This window comes from Cyanistes caeruleus, chromosome 4 (assembly GCF_971803275.1).
Source record: "Cyanistes caeruleus chromosome 4, bCyaCae1.hap1.1, whole genome shotgun sequence".
NCBI lineage: Eukaryota > Metazoa > Chordata > Aves > Passeriformes > Paridae > Cyanistes > Cyanistes caeruleus.
The window spans coordinates 54,647,011-54,669,060 of NC_141704.1; the positions used below are offsets into that span (position 1 = coordinate 54,647,011).

General features: G+C 40.0%; 1 protein-coding gene across 1 annotated transcript in view; it reads right to left on the bottom strand.

Moving 5' to 3' along the window:
- Window positions 1-22,050, bottom strand: part of TBXAS1 (thromboxane A synthase 1) — a 237,160-nt gene that overhangs the window by 86,336 nt on the left and 128,774 nt on the right. Inside the window, exons 6-9 of the mRNA XM_086884738.1 lie at window positions 13,176-13,292; window positions 5,839-5,927; window positions 3,195-3,343; window positions 1,113-1,243 (exon numbers count right to left, since the gene is read on the bottom strand). Of these exons, the coding sequence (XP_086740864.1) occupies window positions 1,113-1,243; window positions 3,195-3,343; window positions 5,839-5,927; window positions 13,176-13,292 (486 nt within the window). The remainder of the gene's footprint in view (window positions 1-1,112; window positions 1,244-3,194; window positions 3,344-5,838; window positions 5,928-13,175; window positions 13,293-22,050) is intronic.

Consider the following 22,050-nt stretch of genomic DNA (forward strand, 5'->3'; position numbering starts at 1 on the left):
GAAGTTAAATTAAAAGAAATTAAAATAAATTAAAGGAAATATAGGAAAATGGAATTAGATGAAATCTCATGATTTCATGTCCTTTCAGAAAATGAGTTTTCATTTCGTGAAAAGAAATGACATGCCAAATCAAAGAATGAAATGAAATGAAATGAAATTAAAAAATGAAATTACATGAAACATAACAAAATGAAATTAAATGAAATCTTGGGATTTCATAACATGAGAGGAATGAAATGACAAGGAATGAAATGAAATGAAATAAAACTCAGTGGAAAGAAAGGATAAGAAAGGAAAAATAAAATGAAATTTAATGAAATCTTGGGATTTAATTTCCTTTCATGCTTGCTTTTTTGGACAAAAGAAGAACTTTTGTATCATAGACCCAAAGCACAGGCCTACGTTCCAAATGCTTCATATACCAAAAATAGAGAGACTTTCATAAAAATGTATGTGCCTTCACAGACTTCATAAAACAAGAGTGATTAGAAACAAACACAAAAAACCTCCTCAGAGTTCCTTATGTCCAAAAAAAGAGGTAACAAATGATTTGCTAACAGTGGGCAGCCATTTGTTTGCACACTTCAGGTGGTATTTACTACCTTTCCATTTATCCATCTCAGCATCAGGTGACTGCTCTAACCAGACATTCAGGTTCTTCCCATGCTCCAAAGCAGGAGGAACTGTCACAAGACACTGTGAAAACCTGCCCCAGCTCTTAGGCAGAGACTGGGTTGAAGCACTCAGTGGGGGCTTCTTTTTCTCTGGTCCTTGAAGAAAAGTAGTGTAGACATGACACACGACTTTTGGGTGAGAAGAAATTCCACAGTCTTGAGTCCTTTCTTCTGGTTCTAGAAACCAGGCTAAGAAGTCATCCCAGATGTAACCTTTTCACATCCTTACTTGAAGAGAAATACTAAGATAAGCAATATTGGAATGTGTTACCAATTCTGCCTGTTGGTACATGAAGCTAAAAATTAATCAAATCATCATTAAAATACTTTGAATGTTCAAAGATATTCAGTTTGTTTTTCAAACAGAGGCTTATGCCACTTCTAGTTTTTTCTCAAAACATTTGCTTATCCATATATTTATCATAGAAATAGTCTTACCTCAGCTGCATCTTGCTGGTGTCTGTAGACAATTGCATTTTTTATGGTTTGGATAAAAAATCCATTCAGTTCCTTTTGTTTCTTGGTGGGAAAAATGCGTAGCAATGGGATCATTATGAATGGAAAAGAAACTGTAAGAGATTTTAAGGAAGAAAACATTGAATCAGACTGAGAGGGCATATAATAGTCCCCCTCACCCTTCCTTAATATTATAAAACTTATCAAGAGGGATGTGTTCCTTATATGAAAACTGATTTTTCCTCTTCCTTTAGCAACCTGTGGGGGTGGAAGAAAAAGAGGATTGCCTTTTAGTGATGTCCTGCTATCCAGGACTCTCCAGACAGATTCCTTCCAATCTTGTTTCCACGATGCCTCAGGAGTTTGTTTCAGATTTTTGGAGTCACAAAGCCACCACAACAAAGGGAAGCCCTATTTCCCCTGCCTGATCAGATAATTACATAGGGAAGGTGGGGGATCTTGAACTGGCCTAGCAGCTTGAAATTGGGTAGATTTTTCATTCCTGTTTACAGCTCTCCAGTGTTAGGGATCTATATGAAGGATGGGGCTCTTTAGCAGGGCCTTTTGCAGTAGGACAAAGACTATGTGGTTTAAACTAAAAGAAGGCAAATTCAGATTAGATATAAGGAAGACGTTCTTTACAACAAAGCTTGTAAAACAGGGGCACTGGTTGCCCAGGGAGGTGGTGGATGCCCCATCCCCAGGAACATCCAAGATCAGGATGGACGGGGCTCTGAGCAAACTGACCTAGTTGAAGACATCTCTGCTTATTTCAGAGGATTGGACTAGATGACTTTTTAAAGTCTCTTCCAATGCAGAGTATTATATGAATCTATTTATTTTGCTTCTCTAAACAAGCCACAGATTTAGGAAGTGGGATGTTATCACAAGGATTGTCTCCAGTCCATACTTTTATAGTCACAACCTAGAAACCTGAGTGAAGTCTTACATCCTAATAAACTTGTCATTAACTTATGAACAACTTACGATTAACAAATCAGTCATTGGAAAAAGCCTGCCCTGCCAACAGGGCAACAACATTGTGGAAATCCTCACCACATTAATGAACGAGCAGAAAGAGGTGAACCAAGGAATCCAAGTCCAAACACTACAGAAACTTTCTTTAATGAAGGACACACTCTTAGATGTATAGGTGCACATTTTTGTCCCTTAAGAAATTGGTTACAAATCACATTTTGCAATCAGGTTAAACATGAACCCCAGGGCAATTTGGACACACAATTCCAGAAGGAAACACTTGATGCACTGCAAGTACAGGTGCAATCTGTAATGCCAGCAGGATCAGATGGGCACAGGAAACTTTGCCACTGTACCACCTGATACTACTGTGTGCAGGTCTAGATAACAAGATGATAAAACCTCAAAAGCCTTGATTATGCCATGGCTACCTCAGCTCTGATTCTTACTGCCCTTGAATTATCAAGATCATCACCACCATGAAGCCTTAGCTTTCATGCCCTAGAACAACGTGGCCATATACCCTACTCTTGCATTGCCTATCTATTAATCTAAAATAAATGCATTGTCTTCATGACACTTGTGATCTTTATCCTTTGAACCATCAACCAGGCTGTGGACACTGTTCAAAAAAGATTTGGGAGTACTTACACAATCTGTTTATACTCTTCCACCTCTTTTCTTTAGTGGGTTGTTAATAGATGGGATCTCAGTCTCTACTAAGCAAACCAAGTGCACAAAAACTTTACACTTAGGTCCCAAAGGGAAATTACTCTGTTTTAGTATGAAGTGTATTATATAAGTATTGTAGAAACTGCAGGACCCAGAAACTTTCCTGTCAGATGAACCAGGAGCATTGCTCCTGGACTCTCAGTTTCTGGAGTAAGTCTCATTAATGGTAACAAGACCTGTAGAGCATATGGTAGAAATCCCAAGGGTAGAAGTGGCCTGTAGGTTGCATTCTGAGTCTCTCTGAAATAATGTCAGTTACAATACTTTCTGCTCTGGCTTCAGCGTATTTTGCAATTTGAGAATGACTTTTATGAAATTACCACAAGAAAGTAGACAAATGTAGACTATACTCACGGATTAGAATGAGAAGAGGCTTAAACAAAGACATTTCAAAGAATGTTCTGCAATTCTTAACAAAGGGGTCATCAGGATTTTTCTGAGAATCCACCTCAGTACCAAAGGCTACACTACCAACAACATCCAAGGTAAAGCAGTTGTAACACCTGCATTTAATTGAAAAATGATAAATCATTATCTACAAATCACAAAACCATTAATATCTTGCTTCTACAAACATCATAAAACATTAATTTTTGCCACCAAGTTTCCTTTTGCTTTTAGACTTGAGCTGTGCCAACAAGATGTTTCCATCATTCTGACAAATGCTGATGCTTGTTAATGATAACTTTCTCCACATCTACAAAGTGAACTTATTTTCATACTGCTCAGTAGTTCCACCAACATTTTATTAAAAACAATTTAATTTGTTATGACCTAGAAATCAAATGTAACACATCAGAGATGAATAAGCATTTTCTTAGCATTCATCCTAACAAATGAGATCATTCCTTTCTCTTTTTTAACTGCAAAAACCACACCTACTTCCAGTCCAGTCAAAGCTCTTAATCTTAAATCTTAATCTTAAAGGTCTTTAAGGATTTCCTTCTTCTTCATACCTCCTTTGTAGTGTAACTCTGGACAAAACCAAGAGAAACTGACACCATGTGAAATCTCTGCAGAGGAGCAGACGGTGCTTTGAGAACACCAAATGATCTGTGGACCATGATCTAGAAACTTCAGAACTTACTAAATGGCTCCCTGCATATCTGACCATCTATCCAGTTGTCTTACCATCTTTATTTTCCTAATGGGCAGCTCTATTAAGACTTGAGATAAGTGGACTGCGAATGTAAAATATCCTTGGAATTCTGATCTGTGGTGAAGTAAGCAATATCTGTACTTCCATTATCCTTACAAAAGGCTAATATCAATCTCTGGTGTTTTAATCTGAGTGAGCATGTATGAAGAGAAGAACAGGAGTCAGGCCCATTATATCCTGTATGTATTATGTGAATCAGTATTTCTAAACTATGATCTTTGTGATCTTTCATTCTGATCACACCAGAGAAGATTTATAAGATAACAACAACAATGCAAAACCAAGTAAGTTCTTTTGGTCTTCAACTCATTCAAACACACACACATTCACAAAAAGCATCATTAGAAGTTAAAATGTTAAAAGAGGGGGCATTGCTATAAAGCAATAATTTCAGAAGGATTCAATCATCTACCTCTCCAAGGTACTGAAAAAAAACAACCTTAAAAACCGAATTTTGAGTTGCTGGCAAAACACAAAACATCTAAAGACAACTAAGGTCACAGGAGTTTACAGATATATCCAAAAAAACCAGCTCCCAAGGCAATTCTGTAAAACTGCAGTGGAATGAGAATCACATTTATATGCACATCAAACCTGCAGAAATGGTAGTATGGTAAAACAACTGGAAGATCATGTTCCAAGATGGTCAACATCATTCAATTATACTTTCAAAGGGTCTTTTCCAAAGTGTCTCTTGAGAGGTGAAACCCTATAATGGATCAATAGCTAAAAGACCAGTCAAAGACAAAGGGCGAATGGAAAGAAGGGAAAAGACTGGAAGGACTGAAAAGGTCAGTTTTCATCCCAGCAGTAGGCTAGTATAATGTATCTTGAGGTTTCATAGCATCTCTTCAGCTGTTTAATAAAGAGATCTCTGTGCGCACACACACACACACACACACACACACACACTTGCAAGTGCCCGTGTGAACATGCACATGTACATGTGCATATGTACTTGAAAAAAAAGATGAATAAATGGTGGCTAAATATCCATTTCTTCTGATGAAACAATATTATTTGTGCTGCTTCAGTTTGGTAAAAATCACGAAGATCTTCAGAGGGCACTGACCAACCCAGCAAATGAAGTTTAAGCAAAGTGAAGCAAAAATAGTGCCTGTTAGAAAGAATGCATTTGAACTACTACCCAGGATCTTAGAGGAAATGCATCTACTCAGAGAATGGAGTAGATGTTCAGAACAGCATTGTGAACAGTTCAGTGAAGACCTCTGATGAAAGAGCAACAGAAAAGATAATAGGATATTAAATGCATAACAAATGAGAAAAAGTACAATATGGAAAATATTAAAATGTCATTTTATAAATCAATGGTGCATTTTCATTTAGAGTACTGATCCTGTTGTTTCACAAAAACCTAGCATGCTATGAGAGAGGGTTATGAAGAAAGTGGTAAGAATGATTAAGTGCAGGAAGGAACCTCATATGAAAAAAAGCAAAAGAGTGATGGACTAGATATATTTGATACTAGATCAATTCTTATGTTTGTACATTATTGGCAGCCTGTAGAGAACAGACTGGACAGGGATGGCTGCAGCCTTCCTTTGTTCTTCCAGCTGTTAAAACTTCATTAAATAACTGCCAGAAATACATTAGATGCTTTACCAAAATTACTTTTCAAGTATGCAGTGGCTGTCCCCAGGAAGAAAAGGCTTTTATCAGACACACTCTCTATTAAACTATGATCTCCACTTTTTAAAGTGAGGGAGGTAAAAAAAATCTTTTATACAGTAAGTGTGAATTTAGAATAACTGCTGCTATTGACTTTTTTCTTTTTTTTTTTTAATAAACTGCTACTAATTTTTGGCATGTTGAACATACCTCTGGATATCAAAAGCTTTGCCAGAGTCTGCATAGACCTTCAAGTTACACAGCAGGATGTCACAGGCCTGATTTATCAGTGGTGTCATCTAGAAAGGAACATATTGAATTGTGAAAAAAAACATTAAAATGTTAAGAAAAAGAACAACAAACAAAAATAAAGATTTTAAATTATTTTTATCTGATAAATGGGATAGAGATCTCAGGTTCCTCTGCAGGTGTTGTTAGGTACTTATGCACAGGTAAGGTGAAATGTTGGTACTTTCTGCTCGAAATAAACCTACACCTTACACCTTCTCCAGCTCTTGGCCTAAATACAAGGGGCTGTGTCACCTACCTGACCAATGCTTCTTGCCCCAGTACATACACAGAGTGATATCAGGTAAAAACATCCCACTCTCTGTTTAATCACTTCCTATTCCAAACAAGGATTTATCATGATTTCTATTTGGACTACATCACATTTAGGTTACATATGCTCCAGGGCAGGAGGAATAATGTTTTCCCAAGTCCTGTAAAGGCATTGGCATCAGTTCTATCCTGCTGTCTCTCAGTTTGAGGGGCTTAACATGTACACTAGAAAACAACCCTGGATAGCACTACAAGCTGCTGAGGGCAAACTGCTATTGGTACAGGAAGAAAGGCTTTTCTGAAGTGCTGATGCCATTAAATGGATATTTATGTGAATTTATTCATCTAAGGGTTCTTTCTAGTCACTGCCACTTGCTGGTCAGGTAGATTTAACTACAGCTTGGCTGTAGCCAACAGTGCAATAGTCTCTTCTTAAGGCTTCATGGAAACCTTAGCACAGGCAAACATCAAGGCCTTATTAAGGTCTCACTTTCTGTCCCTCGAGCTTCCTACATATGAGGAATCAGACACTTTCCTGATTGCACCAAATGGGGGGACAGAGGAAGGATGACAATCCAGCCATGAACCAAAAGGAATTATATCCTATAGCTCTTTCCATATAGACTACCAAGAGCAGCCTACAACTTAATACCAGAGTCTTGCCTCAACAACTACACTAAGCATCAGCAACATACACACAGAAACTTGCCTTTCCTTCCTGAACTACCTCCTTCAGCACACAGATGTCAACAAACATGAGAACATACTTATCCTACTCCTCTGACATTCTTGTTACCAAAAAAGACTTACTGCAGCCTCGCAGCACACTCTGAGAGCTATGCAGCCTGCCCAGCCAAGTCCATTTTGCTTGGCACTTCTACCTCTGTGAAACTGGCATAACACTTTGTGCACAGGCACACTGCCATCTTAACACATGGGCAAGACTACACACAGTCAAAAGGCCAACGCAGGAGCATCCAATATGTTTTCCGAAGGCACACGTCTGACTCAAGAATGTGTCTAGCTGCTCTCGAGGTCCCGTGCCTATGTGAGAGAAATTGCACAGCAAAGCCAGGTCGATCTGGGCTTTGCCACAGTCTCACAAGACAACTCCGGTGCCAGATTAGTGTTTGGTAAAAGTAGCTGTTAGACTCTTGGGAGGTGCACACTGCAGTATGTGGCAGTCTTCCTCCCCTTTTGGCTCTCCAAAGAAGGTCCCCTGCAGCAAGCTTTTTCTCAAATGGTTCAACCAAATTAATACATTTCTGTTCAACAGATTGAACCAAGGTGAAATACTTCATAATCTCTGGGTCCAGGCCCCCCCAGTGAATTGAACCAGCCAAGGAGAGCAAAATGAAAATCCGTTTTTTTAACAGGTATGATGTTTCTGAAACAGATGGTGATCATTTCAGATTTTCCCTTTATTGCCTTATTTTCTCTTTTATTCTCCATCACATCACCAGATCTGTAACCAGCCAGCTGGTTGCTATCACTTTTCAACAGCTGGCAGAGATGTCAGGGGCATGTATGTCTGGCCAGGGCATCCCACAGCACCTCTGCACTTCGCACATTCCACCAGCCTTTAAAAATACTGTTGCAATTCATTCCTAGCTATAAGGTATTTTTATTAGTAAATCTAACCAGGAAAACAGGAAGGGGGCACATGGATTTGATTTACTGTTAGCATGATAATAACAGCCACATTAATAAGACAATTATTTGTATATGAAAGCTACAGGGGATATCTGCTCCAAAATCCTAGGTTAGGTTTGGGTTTTTTATTCCCCTGGGGGACACAAATTAGTCCAAGATTGCAAACTAAAAAGACCATAGACTGAAACATTCTCAAGTCTCATAACACCTCAAAATCTTTGTCTGATTGTCAAGAAAAATAAAGTAGTGTCAGGGGAGGTGAACTATACCAAGTGTAGAAACTGGCACAGAAACAGACACATTGATCTACACTGCCTTGGATATCAGTGACTTCCCATACATTCTGATTTGCCAGTCAGAACATAAAACCTGCATAACCTGCCTGAGATTCAGTTCTTGGTGGGTAAATAAGCCCCAGCTGCTTTGTGTTCAGATTGGCTGAGAGTACAAGATGAAGAAAGATCTAAACAATATGGTCCCTGTAAATATTTGATCTGACAGTTATCTAATAGCAAGAGTAGCCCAGAGTCCAAATTTCTTTCTTTTTGCCAAGGAAGAGCATTTGGGGTTAGGGTTTTCGTGATGCCAGGGGCTTTGCTGTATGAATCCTGCCAATATGCTATTTGGCACATAACAACAATTAGCTTCTGATTCTCCGTATGCACAGAGCATGTGGATCTTTGCACTATTCAAAGGCATCAGAGTCACATTCCTCTAGTTAGATGTGGCCCTCAGTATTCACCAGTATTATTATTCCCCTTATTATTATCATCCAAACTAGAAACTAGAAGGTTGGATCATATTCACTGCAGGCAGATACACTGGAGACGTTACTGCTCACAGACGGCAAGCAGAAGTCATATTGGGCCTCCTGTCCCACCAGTGTTATGAAATGTAAAGGAAGGAGGAGAAAAAAGACAAGAATTACTTTTCTTCCAGAATTCAAGTCCCTGAACAAAACCAGGAAAAGAGCAGAGTGTCAGAAAGATGTTTTATGAGATGATTTGTTTCACCTGAGAGTGAAGTCCTGCTATTCCTGGGCACAACTTAGCCAAAATGAGCAACTCAACAAGATATTGGCCTGTGGCTCAAGTTTATGCACATTTCACATATCAGTTTTTACATTAGTGATTTGCTTTGTCTTAGGTGAGCACACCTGCTTTGTTTAGCAGCAACAGCAGTTTCCAGAGACACTCCCAAAATGCTTTTGGCCAATGTGCACAGACTAACAGCAAATCAAGGAAACCTTAATGGTTGGACTGCCAAATCTTATGTCCTAGTGGGACATGAATGATCTACGCACCTGAGAGTGACACTAGAGGATTTTTTTGCACTGTTCTGCCATGTTATTACCAGTTCTGCTTTATGTCTCCCTTTGTTTGAAAGATGCCTCAACACAAACTCCACTTCACAGGTTATTTAGGACAATGCTACATTAAGCTGTGCTCTCCTTTAATTTTTGTGTTCTGTTTTGTTTAAATGGTTTGTTAATGGAGGAAAGGATCCCTGGCATACTGATAGGAGATGACAAGACTACTGCAGCACCATCAGAATAAATAAAAATCAATAGGTTTTCTGCTGGTGTTGGCTGTAAAAGAGAGTAAAGCTATTTATCAAGTCTGACAAGGAGTCCAGAACTGCAGGATCATCATAGGCACCACAGCAAAAAGAAGAGGAACAAAATAAGAAATACTAAATAGAGAATCAAGGTTGGTACAGCAAGATCACTAACATGTCAGCTTGTTTCAATACGTAACAGCTGAGGAGAGCATGACAGGAACACTGGGAAATGTTTCTGTTACTTAGAGCCTCTAGGTATCATAATTCACCAATTCCTCATGAATTACATCTTGGATCAACTTTCAGTGATTGGTCTTGCTCCCACTTAACAGAAAAAAGTTGTTTCATGTGCAGAGAATTTAAGTAGATTCTGTCAGATCACCCACAGGCAGTCAATGGCAGAGCTGGAAGTGACATTTCTTGGGTTTCCTGCCTCCTATCTCTCATTTTTCATTCCTAGTGCTCCCACAGCAAAGGCACTATGAGGTTCATTCAGGGGTCTTACTGGAAAGAGCTTATTATTAGATCTGCTACCAACTCCAGTGGCATCTCACATGGGATGCTTCCCAATCTTACTGCAGGATCAAGCTTACAAGTCTATTGCTTTATGCTATATTCATCACCACTACAGTATTTGCATTCAGTGTTATCCAGAGCCAAACCTTCCTTCAGCTGGAATGGACTCCCTCAGTAATCTTTACATGCTTGTTAGAAAAAGAAAATTAAAAAGGGAGAACACCCAAGACATAAAAATCCATAAAAACAAAGTGAAACAGTGCACAGCTTTTAAAGACAAATTGAGAAAAGAGAAAGCTGGAAAACATGTCAGAAACTCTTGAAAAAATGTTACAAAAACAACTCTCTGCAGACACACAGAAATCACTATATTGGTTACCCAACAACTTTATAACCTCTAGTATCAGTTAATTTCCTGTAATTTTGAAAAATTCAAAAATTTCTGGAATCATCTTTCCATCATTTGCTGGCTGGCTGTTGGAGATATTTGCCATACTATGGGGAAATTCTTCAAGCTCAGTGAACTTCTCAGTGACATCACACCGCTTCTTTGAAGTGACAAGAGCAAAGCTTGCCTCTACCCACAGACCCACGTGCCACTGTGAAACACTGCAGGTTAAATCTTAGCAACACACATTAACTCTGTCTTGAGTCTTGTCCTCCAGCAGCCAGGCCAAAGAAGCTTCTTTCTTCTCACTCTTGCTAGCCCTGAAATTGTCCTTTCTTGAGTTTCTGAAACGGAGATATCAGGAGCCTATGCTGAACTCTCTGTCCCTCGGTGCATCTTTTGTCTGAAGTGATTGCTATGGAGAGCACAAGGAGTTGTTAACATTTATTGCTCTGTCACAGGCTAATAGCTCCCAATTCTCTCAGAGCATCCAGACAGACTAGTCTATGTTTGGAGTGGCACTAGGGGCTGCAGCACTCAGGGGGAACCACTCTCCAAAGACACTCATGAGGTCTGCAGTCTCTCCAGTGTCACTGTGGAGTCTGCATAGAAGAACAAAGTTAAGGCAGTAATCCAGAGTGAACAGAGTGGAAGACTTTGGTGTGGGATTTTGTCAAAGGAATTGTTATCTTGGAAGAAGAAATGAGGAATGTCCTAGTAGTGTTTATAAACATGTATAAAATAGCATATCTAGGTTCTTAGGCAATGAATTAGTACCAAATTTGTGTTTGTAATTTAAAGTAGAGAGGAAGGGTTTATTATAAACAGGATGTCTTGCAGATAATGCTAGATACTCTGTAGTATGGCCAATACTAGAACATGGTATTTTTGTTTCCGTGCTGCTGTAGAGGTTCTGAGTACCAAATATGGGAGAGTTAAAAAGTGAGATCATAATTAATGAGCATTCATTTCCTTTGAGAAGTGTTGGTATGGCTTCTAAATTAAGCAACAGCAGGAAAAGCACATGGGCAAGGACTTAAGTTGCATTAACTTCAAATCCCAGGATTGCTAACGTATTTGGGTAGAAATGAAATGCAAGGCTGAGGAGCACATCCGTTCAACAGCAGTTCCTAATCTCACACAGGCTTACTGCAAGTGTCTGCCTGTGTAGGGATGGATGGACTTCTGGTGAAGGCGTGGGAGAGAAAAGCAAAGTTGAATCTTTCAGAGAGACCTGCCTCACTCCTCTTTCTCCCACTTGCTGTTGAATGGGAGGAGAAAGTGACAATTTCCAGGCCACCCAAAGCCCATGCACAGTCACACACCTTCCCACAGAGCTTGGACGAGGCAGCATGGGCAAAGCTGATTATCAGGCTAAAAATAAAGATCTCAATCTTTGCATGCAAGACAGCTACCAGGCAGTGGCCAGCTCTCCATTTTACCTCCTACCATTATTCCTGCAGTCCAGCTCCACCAACAAGCCATGCAAAGGGAGCACCATGACTTCTCCTCCCAGACCGGTTTGATCGGCCAGCCCCTGCAGTTGTGCATGCCCAGCTCCAAAGCAGGATCCCTGAGGCTCCACTCTCTTGCCCTCACTGTGTTCCTCAGCCAAGCCTGCCTGGCTGGTGCCGGCAGAGGTTGCTCTCCACAAATTGAGGGGAGTGCAGAGTTATCTTTTGTTAGTCCACAAGCAAAGAGACGATGACCTGCGGTAAGGCAGATTAATTTCCGCTAGGAAAATGCAAAACTCTCCTCTCCCCACCATGCCATGTGCAACTAATCGCTTGCATATTTAAACACCCTTGCCTTGCTGAAATTTCGTGATGGAGTCGGTGACAGAGCAAATGTCAGGGCGCATAACCAATGGCATTGTCAGTCGTGATTAATCAGCATCTCCGCCAGGCTCGCAGCCAATTAGAATTTACCATAATAAGGAGGTGACAGCCGGCGTTGCTAAGCGACCGCTGTCTATAGAGCTGGGAGAGCCAGACACATTTAGATGTTACTGTGGATTTCGACAGCGGCATGTCAAAACAACACAAGCGTCTGCCCAGTGGAAAATTCTACAACCCAGGACTGGGCACTGGAGTGAGGCATGATTCCCTTTCAGAATAAAACATAAAAAAGAAGAGGTGATTTTTCTATGTTGGGGTGGTTTTTTGTAGTTTTCTTTGAAAGGAGATTTTAACCAGTCAATCATTTATATACATTTAATTAAGAGATATCGTACCACTGGAACAGGACTTTGTTACTGGGTAATGGGTTCCCATGGCTGAGCAAATGCTGATACATTCATAGGAAATTAGCAGCAGGTCAGCGCAGAGACATTTATTTTCAGTCAGAGGTATATATCTGGCAATGACATTCTGTTCCAGTGACTTATTTTATTATATGAAAGGATTAAAGAATAAGAGGAGGAGGGAAGGAGAAGTAGATGGAGAAGTGAAAATAGACTGACAGCAGTTCCTGTGTTAACATGAGAGTTGCTGACTCTGCACATCAAGAAAAGCTATGTTCCAACTGGGAGCAATAACTTTTCCTGGACTTAAGCTTACTCCTAACAGGGCAGGGGAGAAAAAGGGATAAGGGTCATTCTTGAGTATGCTACACTTTCATGAACAAACTGATTTAAAAAGAGGAAGAGAGAGAATCAAATCCTCAGATAATCTATTTGGATTTTCACCAGTCTATGATCTGAACCATGCCTTATGGAAGCTCTGCTGCATGTGTTCTTCAGGTCTAGATACAATGGCACAAAGTAGCAGGTTTTACCTATCCTTAATATGGATATCCTTAACATGGACCCATAAAGCAGATGCCTGCACAAGTCTTCAAACTTATGAAAGCAGCAATATGTACACCTTACCTCTTTCAGTTTGGTATCGCTGAAGGCTGGGGTCAGGAGGCTCCGCACATACTTCCATCTGTCATCACGAAGACAAAGGATGCTATCAAGCATTGGCTTGGATACCAAGTTCGGTTTCTAAGTTGAAAGAAAACATAATTCAATTTTAACACAAATGCAACCATAGCTGCTCAAGGCTTTGGAACTTGGGAAGATTGCTCAGGAATGGCATTGCACTGCTGTCCCACCAAGAGAGGTTCCAATCAGTCCCAAACACCAAGCTAAACATGAATAAGGCTGGAGAAAATTTCTCTTTTGCTGCACTCATTTTCTCTTGGGCTTGTGAAAGTCCTGGACCAGCCCTGTAACTCATTTCTCAGACTGTTTTGGTTCTGATGTTCCTGGTGTTCTCCTGAGATCGCCTTCACTGAACCCTGGCTTCTTCCCTGTCATTCTAAGGTGACTAGCAAGAGGACTTGTCAACACTCCCTCTCCATGTGACATGAGTGCCAACGCACCGCATGCCGGTGTTGGTGGGGGACACAATTTCTGGTGACAGCTGGTATGTCAGACTGTTACATGCATTTTAAAAGTCTTCAGAAAATATGTTGATTAGAAAGTAAGTCCCAGTCCTTACTCTGTTTATAAGCAACACTCTCACTAAGAAGTTATGGCCTGTGACTCTTCCAGCTGCAGCAGTTGGTCAAATATAGTAGCTTAAAGCACTTCCCCATGAAGTTCTGTACCAAAATGACTGCTGTGAGTTTACGAAATCTCCCCCGCCATCTAAGATATTCTTGTCCAGAGAACAGTGATATTAACCAAAGAGGAAAAGGATATAAAAGACAAAAGAGTAAGCACATCAGAAAACAACATGCTTCTCCCTGGAAGAAGAATCAGATGTCCAGCACCACTGCAAAAAATACTACATCTTGTATTATGTCAGAAGATGTTTCTTAATTGTTCCTGAAGATCTCCAATAACAGAGACTCAATAACCTCCGCACTCAAACTCTTCCAGTGCTGTACTACTTTTACCATGGTAGCACCATCTCTCTCTCTTGCTGGAACTTTAGTCTTTGTGCTGTCACAGGCATAGAAACTGGGTTATTCTCCCCATCTTTGCAGCAGCCCATACATACAAAAGGCTGTAACAAACACTAAGCATATTTCAGCCATCTACGCCACATTCTCAATACCTACTAATCAGTTATGTTTTCTAGGATTGTTTGTTCAGTGTTGGCACTGTTCCTCTGCACAGTCTTGCTGATTTACTTTTTCAAGGTACAGTCCTTGTGAACCAACATGGTACTCTGGTCAAGGAAGGATTTTTTTTTTTTTCTCCCCAGACATTCTGCGAGCTATATTCCTCTCTATTCACCCTGGAATATTAAATACCACAGCATGAGTGGTTATATATACATACTCATGAACTGGTTTGTGGTTCCCTGCAACTTTCAGACTTCCTTGTGAACACTCACTCCCCAGGAAGTTATTCCCCAGCCTTTATCATTAAAGGTGGTTACTCCCCAGAGTCACATGTAGAACATCTCTTTGAACTATGACCATTCCCGTTATGATTTGTTCAACTGAACAAAACCACCTTGAATTTCAGACCTTTCTTTCATAGCATCTTTCATCCTTACCAGTTTTCTACATAAATCGTTAGCAAACTCAGTGCCATCATCTAAGTCATTAACAAAAGTACAGAGTAATTCTTGCAAAGAAGGCACCCTGTGCTCCTCCCTTCCCTTCCAACAGTGGACTGTTCCAAAATACATTTCAGGCATTGTACAGCAACGTCCTCCAGAAAAACCACCCTAAGACTGCTGGGTGTGGGCAGAAGGTGTACACTTCTCTAGTTACTGGGAGGTACAGAGACATTCATTTGTGTATGTGAGATCTTCTGGATACTGCAGCAGCAGTGCAGTGCCCCATGTTATCAGTAGCAACAGTATCCATTTTACTGGGAGAGACCCAAACAAACCAATGATGCTTTCGCCATCCCAATGCCGTCTGTTGATCCCTTTTATCCTCTGACCTTTCCTTTCAGTCTTTCTTTCATTACCACAGTACATGAAAAATTAATTCTTACAACCTGTTACACACCTGAATACTTTAATATACTTTTGTGCCTCACTACTTCTGATGTTATTGTCACTACATGCTATCTTTTATCCTTTTTCTTGGAAATCTGACCTACTTTCCACTCTGTAAAAAAACAACTTTTCTTCAGGAGCCATGAAGAACTGGCAATTTAGCTACGCTGGTCTTCCACTGCATTTCCTTAGCTTTCCTCCTTATTGGAAGAGTTTGCACTTAATATCGTTTCTTTAAGGAGCTGCCAGCTCTCCTTAACACCTTTTTCCTTTACACTTGCCAAATTCTTACTACACTGCATAAGCTTGTAAAATGCAGAAGCCTATTTTATATTGCAAACAGGCTAATGGGATAGTTTTACATTCTCAGCAACACCATCCAGAGTAGTAAACTAATGTCACTGGGACGACACTACAGACCAGTTTTGAGCAAAGATGAGCAGCTTTCAAGCAGAAAAGTACATATTAAGCTGAAGGAAGAGACTGACTTGGGTACTGTCATCAGACGACTACTGTAAAATAAAATAAGGGCCCTTTTTAAATATATGTATAGAGTATTCTATTTTGTACAATAACAAGGAAAACCTTGGACAGGCTGCGAGAGTGGAAACATCTTGGACTGTTTTCTCTGAATAGCCTCTTTAAACAAACAGTCTGTTTTCTAACTTTTCAGTAGGTATCTTTCCTGAAGATCACAAGTGCAGCTAGGAAGACCATCACTCAGTGGAGCACTCCTTCATTTGTTACAGACATGCAAAGGCAGAGTAAAATCAGGAGAAAGAGCCTCTAGACAATTGGAAATGAGCATCATCCTTTCAGAAAGTACCTTATGTTACCCTCTGCTTCCCAGGTATTCTGTGCTGATAGGGCAGCCATTTACACCAAGTCTTGACTCAGCTGTTCACAAAATGAGTACTTCTTATATCTTCAGTCTTCATTTCAAACACTGAGGCTCAGATTGCAGTGCTCCTGAACACTCAACAACAGGGAATGTGCCTTGATCCTGTGAAATGCATTAGTCCAAGATATCAGCTGATTGAGTGCAGCCTCCAAATCAGCAAACACTCTCAGACCCATGTTTCAACCACCAGCCTTCACTTCTGCTTTATAAAGTGGAGATATCTTGTCACTTCCTCAGAAATGCTAATGATACATTAACATTTCTGAGGCACTCAGAAATGACGGTGAAAGAGTAGAACAACAATTCCCACAAGGAAATGACCAATTTTGTCTTCCAAGCAAGGTTTAAATATCATACAGAAAAAAAAAAAAAAAAAAAAAGAAAAACAGAAAAAATTACAGGGCAGCACTTGGAAAAAAATTTTACACCCAGTCCTAAACCGAAGGCTGCCCAAACTGTGCACTCTATGAGACAAATCTCCTTTGCAAGACAAAGCTCCACTTAGATAATAACAGATGTGATATAAATCTCACTGCATTTGTCTTGAAAGCCAATTCCCTTCCTAAAACCAAACATTCACCCTAAAAAGTGCTCCTAATTGCATAAAGACTGTATACAGCACATTCACAGAGGGACCCAGTTACTGAACAAAAAGCCTGTTAACTATAATATTATAACTACAACACTAACTATAGCATTGCCTTTTTAGCACTCTACTTTATGACAGTAATGCTCCCTTACACATATTTTTGGTGTGTACAGTATTATATACATATAAATGCTGAGAGAAAAGAAAAACAACTTTGGCCATAAATTATTTTACTCTGTATCTTTAAAACTGAGCATGCAAAAATATGTTTGTGTTTATTGGAATACCATCAGCATGACTGACAGTGTATAGTGGATTTCATTTATCAGGTTTTCCTTATTGTTTCTGCAAACACTTTCCTCCTAATTGCATAACCTGTGTTACTGGTTCATATAACAGGAATGAAAATGGATTTGGCATGAGAATGAGCCTGAAGTATCTCAGTGAAAGATGAAGTGTCACGTCTTTCCAAATGGACAAAGTATCTAGATGCATCTAAAAATGCTTGAGCTTATAAAAATCATAAAAAAATTACCATATGAGGCAGCTGTAATATTTTCAGGGGTGGGATTTTGGTTTTGGGGCAGCAAAGGAGGTTGCTTTTAAGTCAAATGCAATCAGAATCATGTTCCATCTAGCATTATCTAAACATCGAATAACTGCTCAGCGCTTTTTTCTCCTGTGTAATCAACCATTTCTGGTACAGCAACACTCCATGAGAACTACTGGCAGCATGGTAATCTCTTGCAGTGTACCTGCAAGTGCAGCTGAGTTCCCACAATCACAGACATGCCATCAACCACAGCAAGGAAAATTGGAGGGATTTGCTAGCAAACAAATCCTTTAAAAGATCAGTGATTTTAAAAGAGAAAGCAAAACAGTATTTGCAGATGAGTGGCATCTCTGCAACTGATGCAAGAATTCCCTCCCCAGTAAGGTGTTCCTCAGGATGACCCTTCAGAGACAGTCATTGGCTTGCTTGTCATGAGTCAATCTGGCTTCCTCTGTGTTACTAAATAATTCAGGCAAGTGAATCTGGCTCTGAGGCCAAGTGGAACAGAACACTCCCTGTCCCCAAAGTTAAATCCCTTTCCCAAAAACAATGGAGATATCCAAATTGGTTCTGGTCATGGTACATGTTCTTCTGAACTGTGCTCAGACCATGCCTGGGAGACAATTAATCAATACACAACAAAACTGTGCTAAGAAGCATGTCAAAGTGGACTTGTGTAGGACCTATTCATGCACTAACACAGTGTCCCTGTTTTATCTTGGAGTAAAACTGCAGCCTTCTGTATTTCATACAATATTTGTCCCTTTCCAAAGTTTTTCAATAGCAGGCTAGACAGAACCTCTGGCAGCCAGCAATGACTGCCCAGAGCAGAAAGAGAGATAACAGCACCATGATGCTCCTTTAGACACCTCTTCTTATTTTTTTAATAGAAAAAGGAGGGATAAAGGTTTGCCAGCAGAAGGCAGTTAATGCAGCCATGCACTCTTTAAGTACCATGAAAGATGAATCTTCAAAGAACCTAAAGGGTACCTTTAAAGACCTTTAAAAACCACTCACCTCCACAGAACCAGCTGCTACTCTTCTCCATGTTCTTTGACAACACAGTGAGAAACAAAACTCTATATAAAACAAAATCTCAGACACTTTGTTATCTTAAACTTAGACTTAATCACAGCCCACTCCTAATAAAACCAATCAAAAACAATTTACTTCTACATGAGTCAAACATCAGCACTCAGTCTGCTCAGATTCAAACAAGGAAAGAAGCTCTAGAGCACCCAAAATCCCAAATCCAAACAATAACTCCAACACTAATTCAGGCATTAGTTATCCCTAGTAAACACCATTTGCCTTCATGTAAGCTTTCTTCTAGTCCTGCAGCCATTGTGGGATCCAGCTTTAACTGGAATCCGATGCCCACGCTCCTCTGAACTTTAGCCCCGATCTCAACCCTACAACCCACACTAATGAGAGCCATTTTCTCCTCTCTTCTTCAGCCTTTCTTCAGTACTCATGCAGACTTCAGTACCCAGAGTTAAGTCTAACTCCGGGTTCCTCCCCTTTTCCCTTTTTAGGGAAATTTTTAGGGTACATTCCCAGAGTGAGGGGTCATTCTTCTAGCCTTCATGAATGCCATGCAGTTATCTGTATTAGCTCTAGTGGGGGATGGCCTTCTCCCCAAGGGAAGTTCCAGCAGCAATGAGCAGGCAGCAGTGCTTGCACATCTTAACTTGTTCATCTTATTGTCAAAAAAGGTTGATGTTCTTCTCTTGATAAAAATGCCCTTGTGATTAGGCATTACCATCCTGTTTAAGAAATTGCGTTCTTAAACTGAATCTAATGAAATGAAAGTTAATAAAAAACGAGACAGAAAGTTTTTATCTTGAAGACAAGACACCATCCCCATACCTCAGACAGGAATTATTAATAAAATCTCTTCTTAAGATTATTCATTCAACTCCCCTTGACTGACAGGCCATCACCACCAGTTCAGCCAGCAGGTGGAACCAGTAAACCCATGAACTGCCCATATGGTATTTCATCCAGTCAGTGGCAGTGGCATGACACTTAACAGATCAACACAACACTTACTCTTAAAAAAAGCAACAGAAAAAAAATCCCTGAGATATCTCCAGGAATACATCTTACCAAGATTGCAGTAAGTGGATCATGAAATCAGGAAGGCAAGAGATGCCTCCATATATTAGTTATTAAAATTCTCCATTGGTAAACTGATACAGTATATTCCTTCCAACTTCCTTGGTGTTTTAAGTCATACTCAGCTCTCCCTGTATTCATGATATTCAATGACATATTGTGTAGTGGCTTTTGACTGAGCCAGGAAAGCACTGCATTGCATGTTTTTAAAACCCAAAATAGAGCTCATTTATGTCATATTCCCTGTAGTTCATTGCTGTTTCCATCTGGAAGGCCCTTGCATACACAGATGTTACAGCCACATCTCTTCAAAGCATGTAAAATTCTTCTCTTCACAAATAATCATCTCATAACGGAGCAAGACCAACTCCTCACCCAAGACCAAGGTCTTTGCAGAGGGCAAAGGGCTGGCATTGCCCATTGAGGGGTGTGTCCCAGTCTGGGAGGCCACAGGGCCTCTCTCACCCCTCTTCTGTGACTGTGAGGGGCCTCCCACCCATGTAACATCTGAGGCAATCGCTACACACAGGAGTTGTCTCTCCCAAAGCAGGCTTGCTCTTCCTTTGCCTTTCCAAAACTCCATTTCCAAATCCTCAGGTGCCACACATCCCACAATGCCACTCCCAGGTAGCTGAAATCCGTCTTTCTCTGCCCATTAAAACTATGGACATAGACACTACTTCACAAACACATTACTCAAAACCCTTCCAGATCACCAACCCTGCTAATAATCTATTACACTTTTGTCCCCTCTTCTTTGTTAGTCTAAAAAAAATTTGATTTTAGTATGTATGATTCAGAAGGTGATCTTATGGCTCCAGAGGAGGAAAAAAAAAATCACCAAATTAACTCTAAAAAGCTCATGTTGCTTTGCAGTTTCATAAAAGTGGCCAGTAGAAGTTTTCAGTTTAATTTGAAATCAACATGCTTGCAGAGAAGAGGAGAAAATTTCCATGGATTATCTATTTAATTTAGCTTTTTAGGTTTAGGTTTTAGGAATCATTAAGATTCTTCAAAAGAGTGTGACAAGGTAGAATTGGTTTCAGTGATTATAGCAGTTGTCTTTCATTCTACTCTATAGATCAGACTATACAAAAAGACATCTCCAAGCAGGTTCTTTTGTTATCAAGTCAGGATCTTCAGCAACTGACTAATAACTACTATTCCTAATTACTCATTGGAAAAATGGCATAGCCAACCCCAGCTTACAAGCAAATACTGTCTTTTTTTCCCCCTCTGTGGCAAGCAGCCTGGAAACATCTGTTCTTGTCTCTGCAAACATTCTTTTAAGTCATGGTTTTGTCAATAGAAACCAAAGCGATTCATTGCAATGAGGTAAATATAACCATCCATAAATGCTAAAATAAACACATATGGCCTCCTGCAGTCTGACCCAAACTGATGCAAGTCACACATTCCGTTTGTTGGTGTAAGCAACACCAAAATTAAGTCCATGCATTCATGAGTTTGCATATTTGGAATCAAAACAATCAAACCAAAGAAAAAAGTACTTGCTCTTAATTAATAATGAATTTTGGTATTATAAACAAATTCAGGTTGTACTACAGAACTCATACTCTATAGACAGTTTCTGCTTAGAAGCAGTTTCTAAACACATTTAAATCCACTCTCCAGCTGACATAACTGGAATTTTTAATACTGGATAAAGTTATAAGGCTATTAATGGCCTCTCTGTTTATACACACTTCTCCTTGAGGAAAGGTAGAGGACCAGAATGTTCCTTTTACAGATTATAACGAGTATTTGGAAAAAAGCAGTCCCCAGTAACTTCTGGTACACATATACCGCTGTGCTTTCAGTCATCGGCTTACATTGTGCTTACAGTCATATGTAGAAATGACAGGCAATGTACATAAGAACTTGGCTAGATCTTTTATTTACACAGGACCATTGTGCTCCATGATCTCCTCATCCAGGGACATACCTGCAGCAACCTTAAAGCTTGGTATTGTAGAATACCAAGAGAGTTTGTAAGTACTACTCACCATCCCTCTGCCTGTCCTCTTGGCCGCTGACCCAAATGCCTTGAGTATGCAACTAGATACCTCAGAAAAAGTTCACCAAAATGAGCACAGTTATCCAAGTTGCCATGACAGCAATGTAGGAAGAGTGCTATGCTTCCTTAAGGTCTCACAGAAGAGAGGTCACTACAGCTGTGATCAGGGATTACTCCCTTTCTTACAACTGCAAAGCGAAGGAAGTCATGGTAGTAACCCGCCTTCAAATGATCACTGACAGAAAAAAATTCACAGTGGGGGAAAAAAGTTGTAACTCCTTCCTGTGGATAAGTATAGGAAGAAAAAGAAGGAAATAGGAATAATGAAGGAAAGAATTATTACAGCAGGAGTACAGATTAGGGGGAGGGAGGGATAGTTTGAGGCCTCTTAGGCTGCAGACATTCACTGACTTCTTTCATTAATGCCACGGACTATATATTATTTGGCATTGATTCAACAAATAAGGTTGCAAGTGCATCTTCTCAAATAATCACCTGTAAGTTTCTAGGCAGGGTACCTCACAGAGAGATGAGAGGAGTGCCTTGGAATGATTTCCAGCAGGTAGATATGTGAAAGCCCTTCTCTTGCACTGTGGGCAGCATCCCTTGTCATGGAGGAC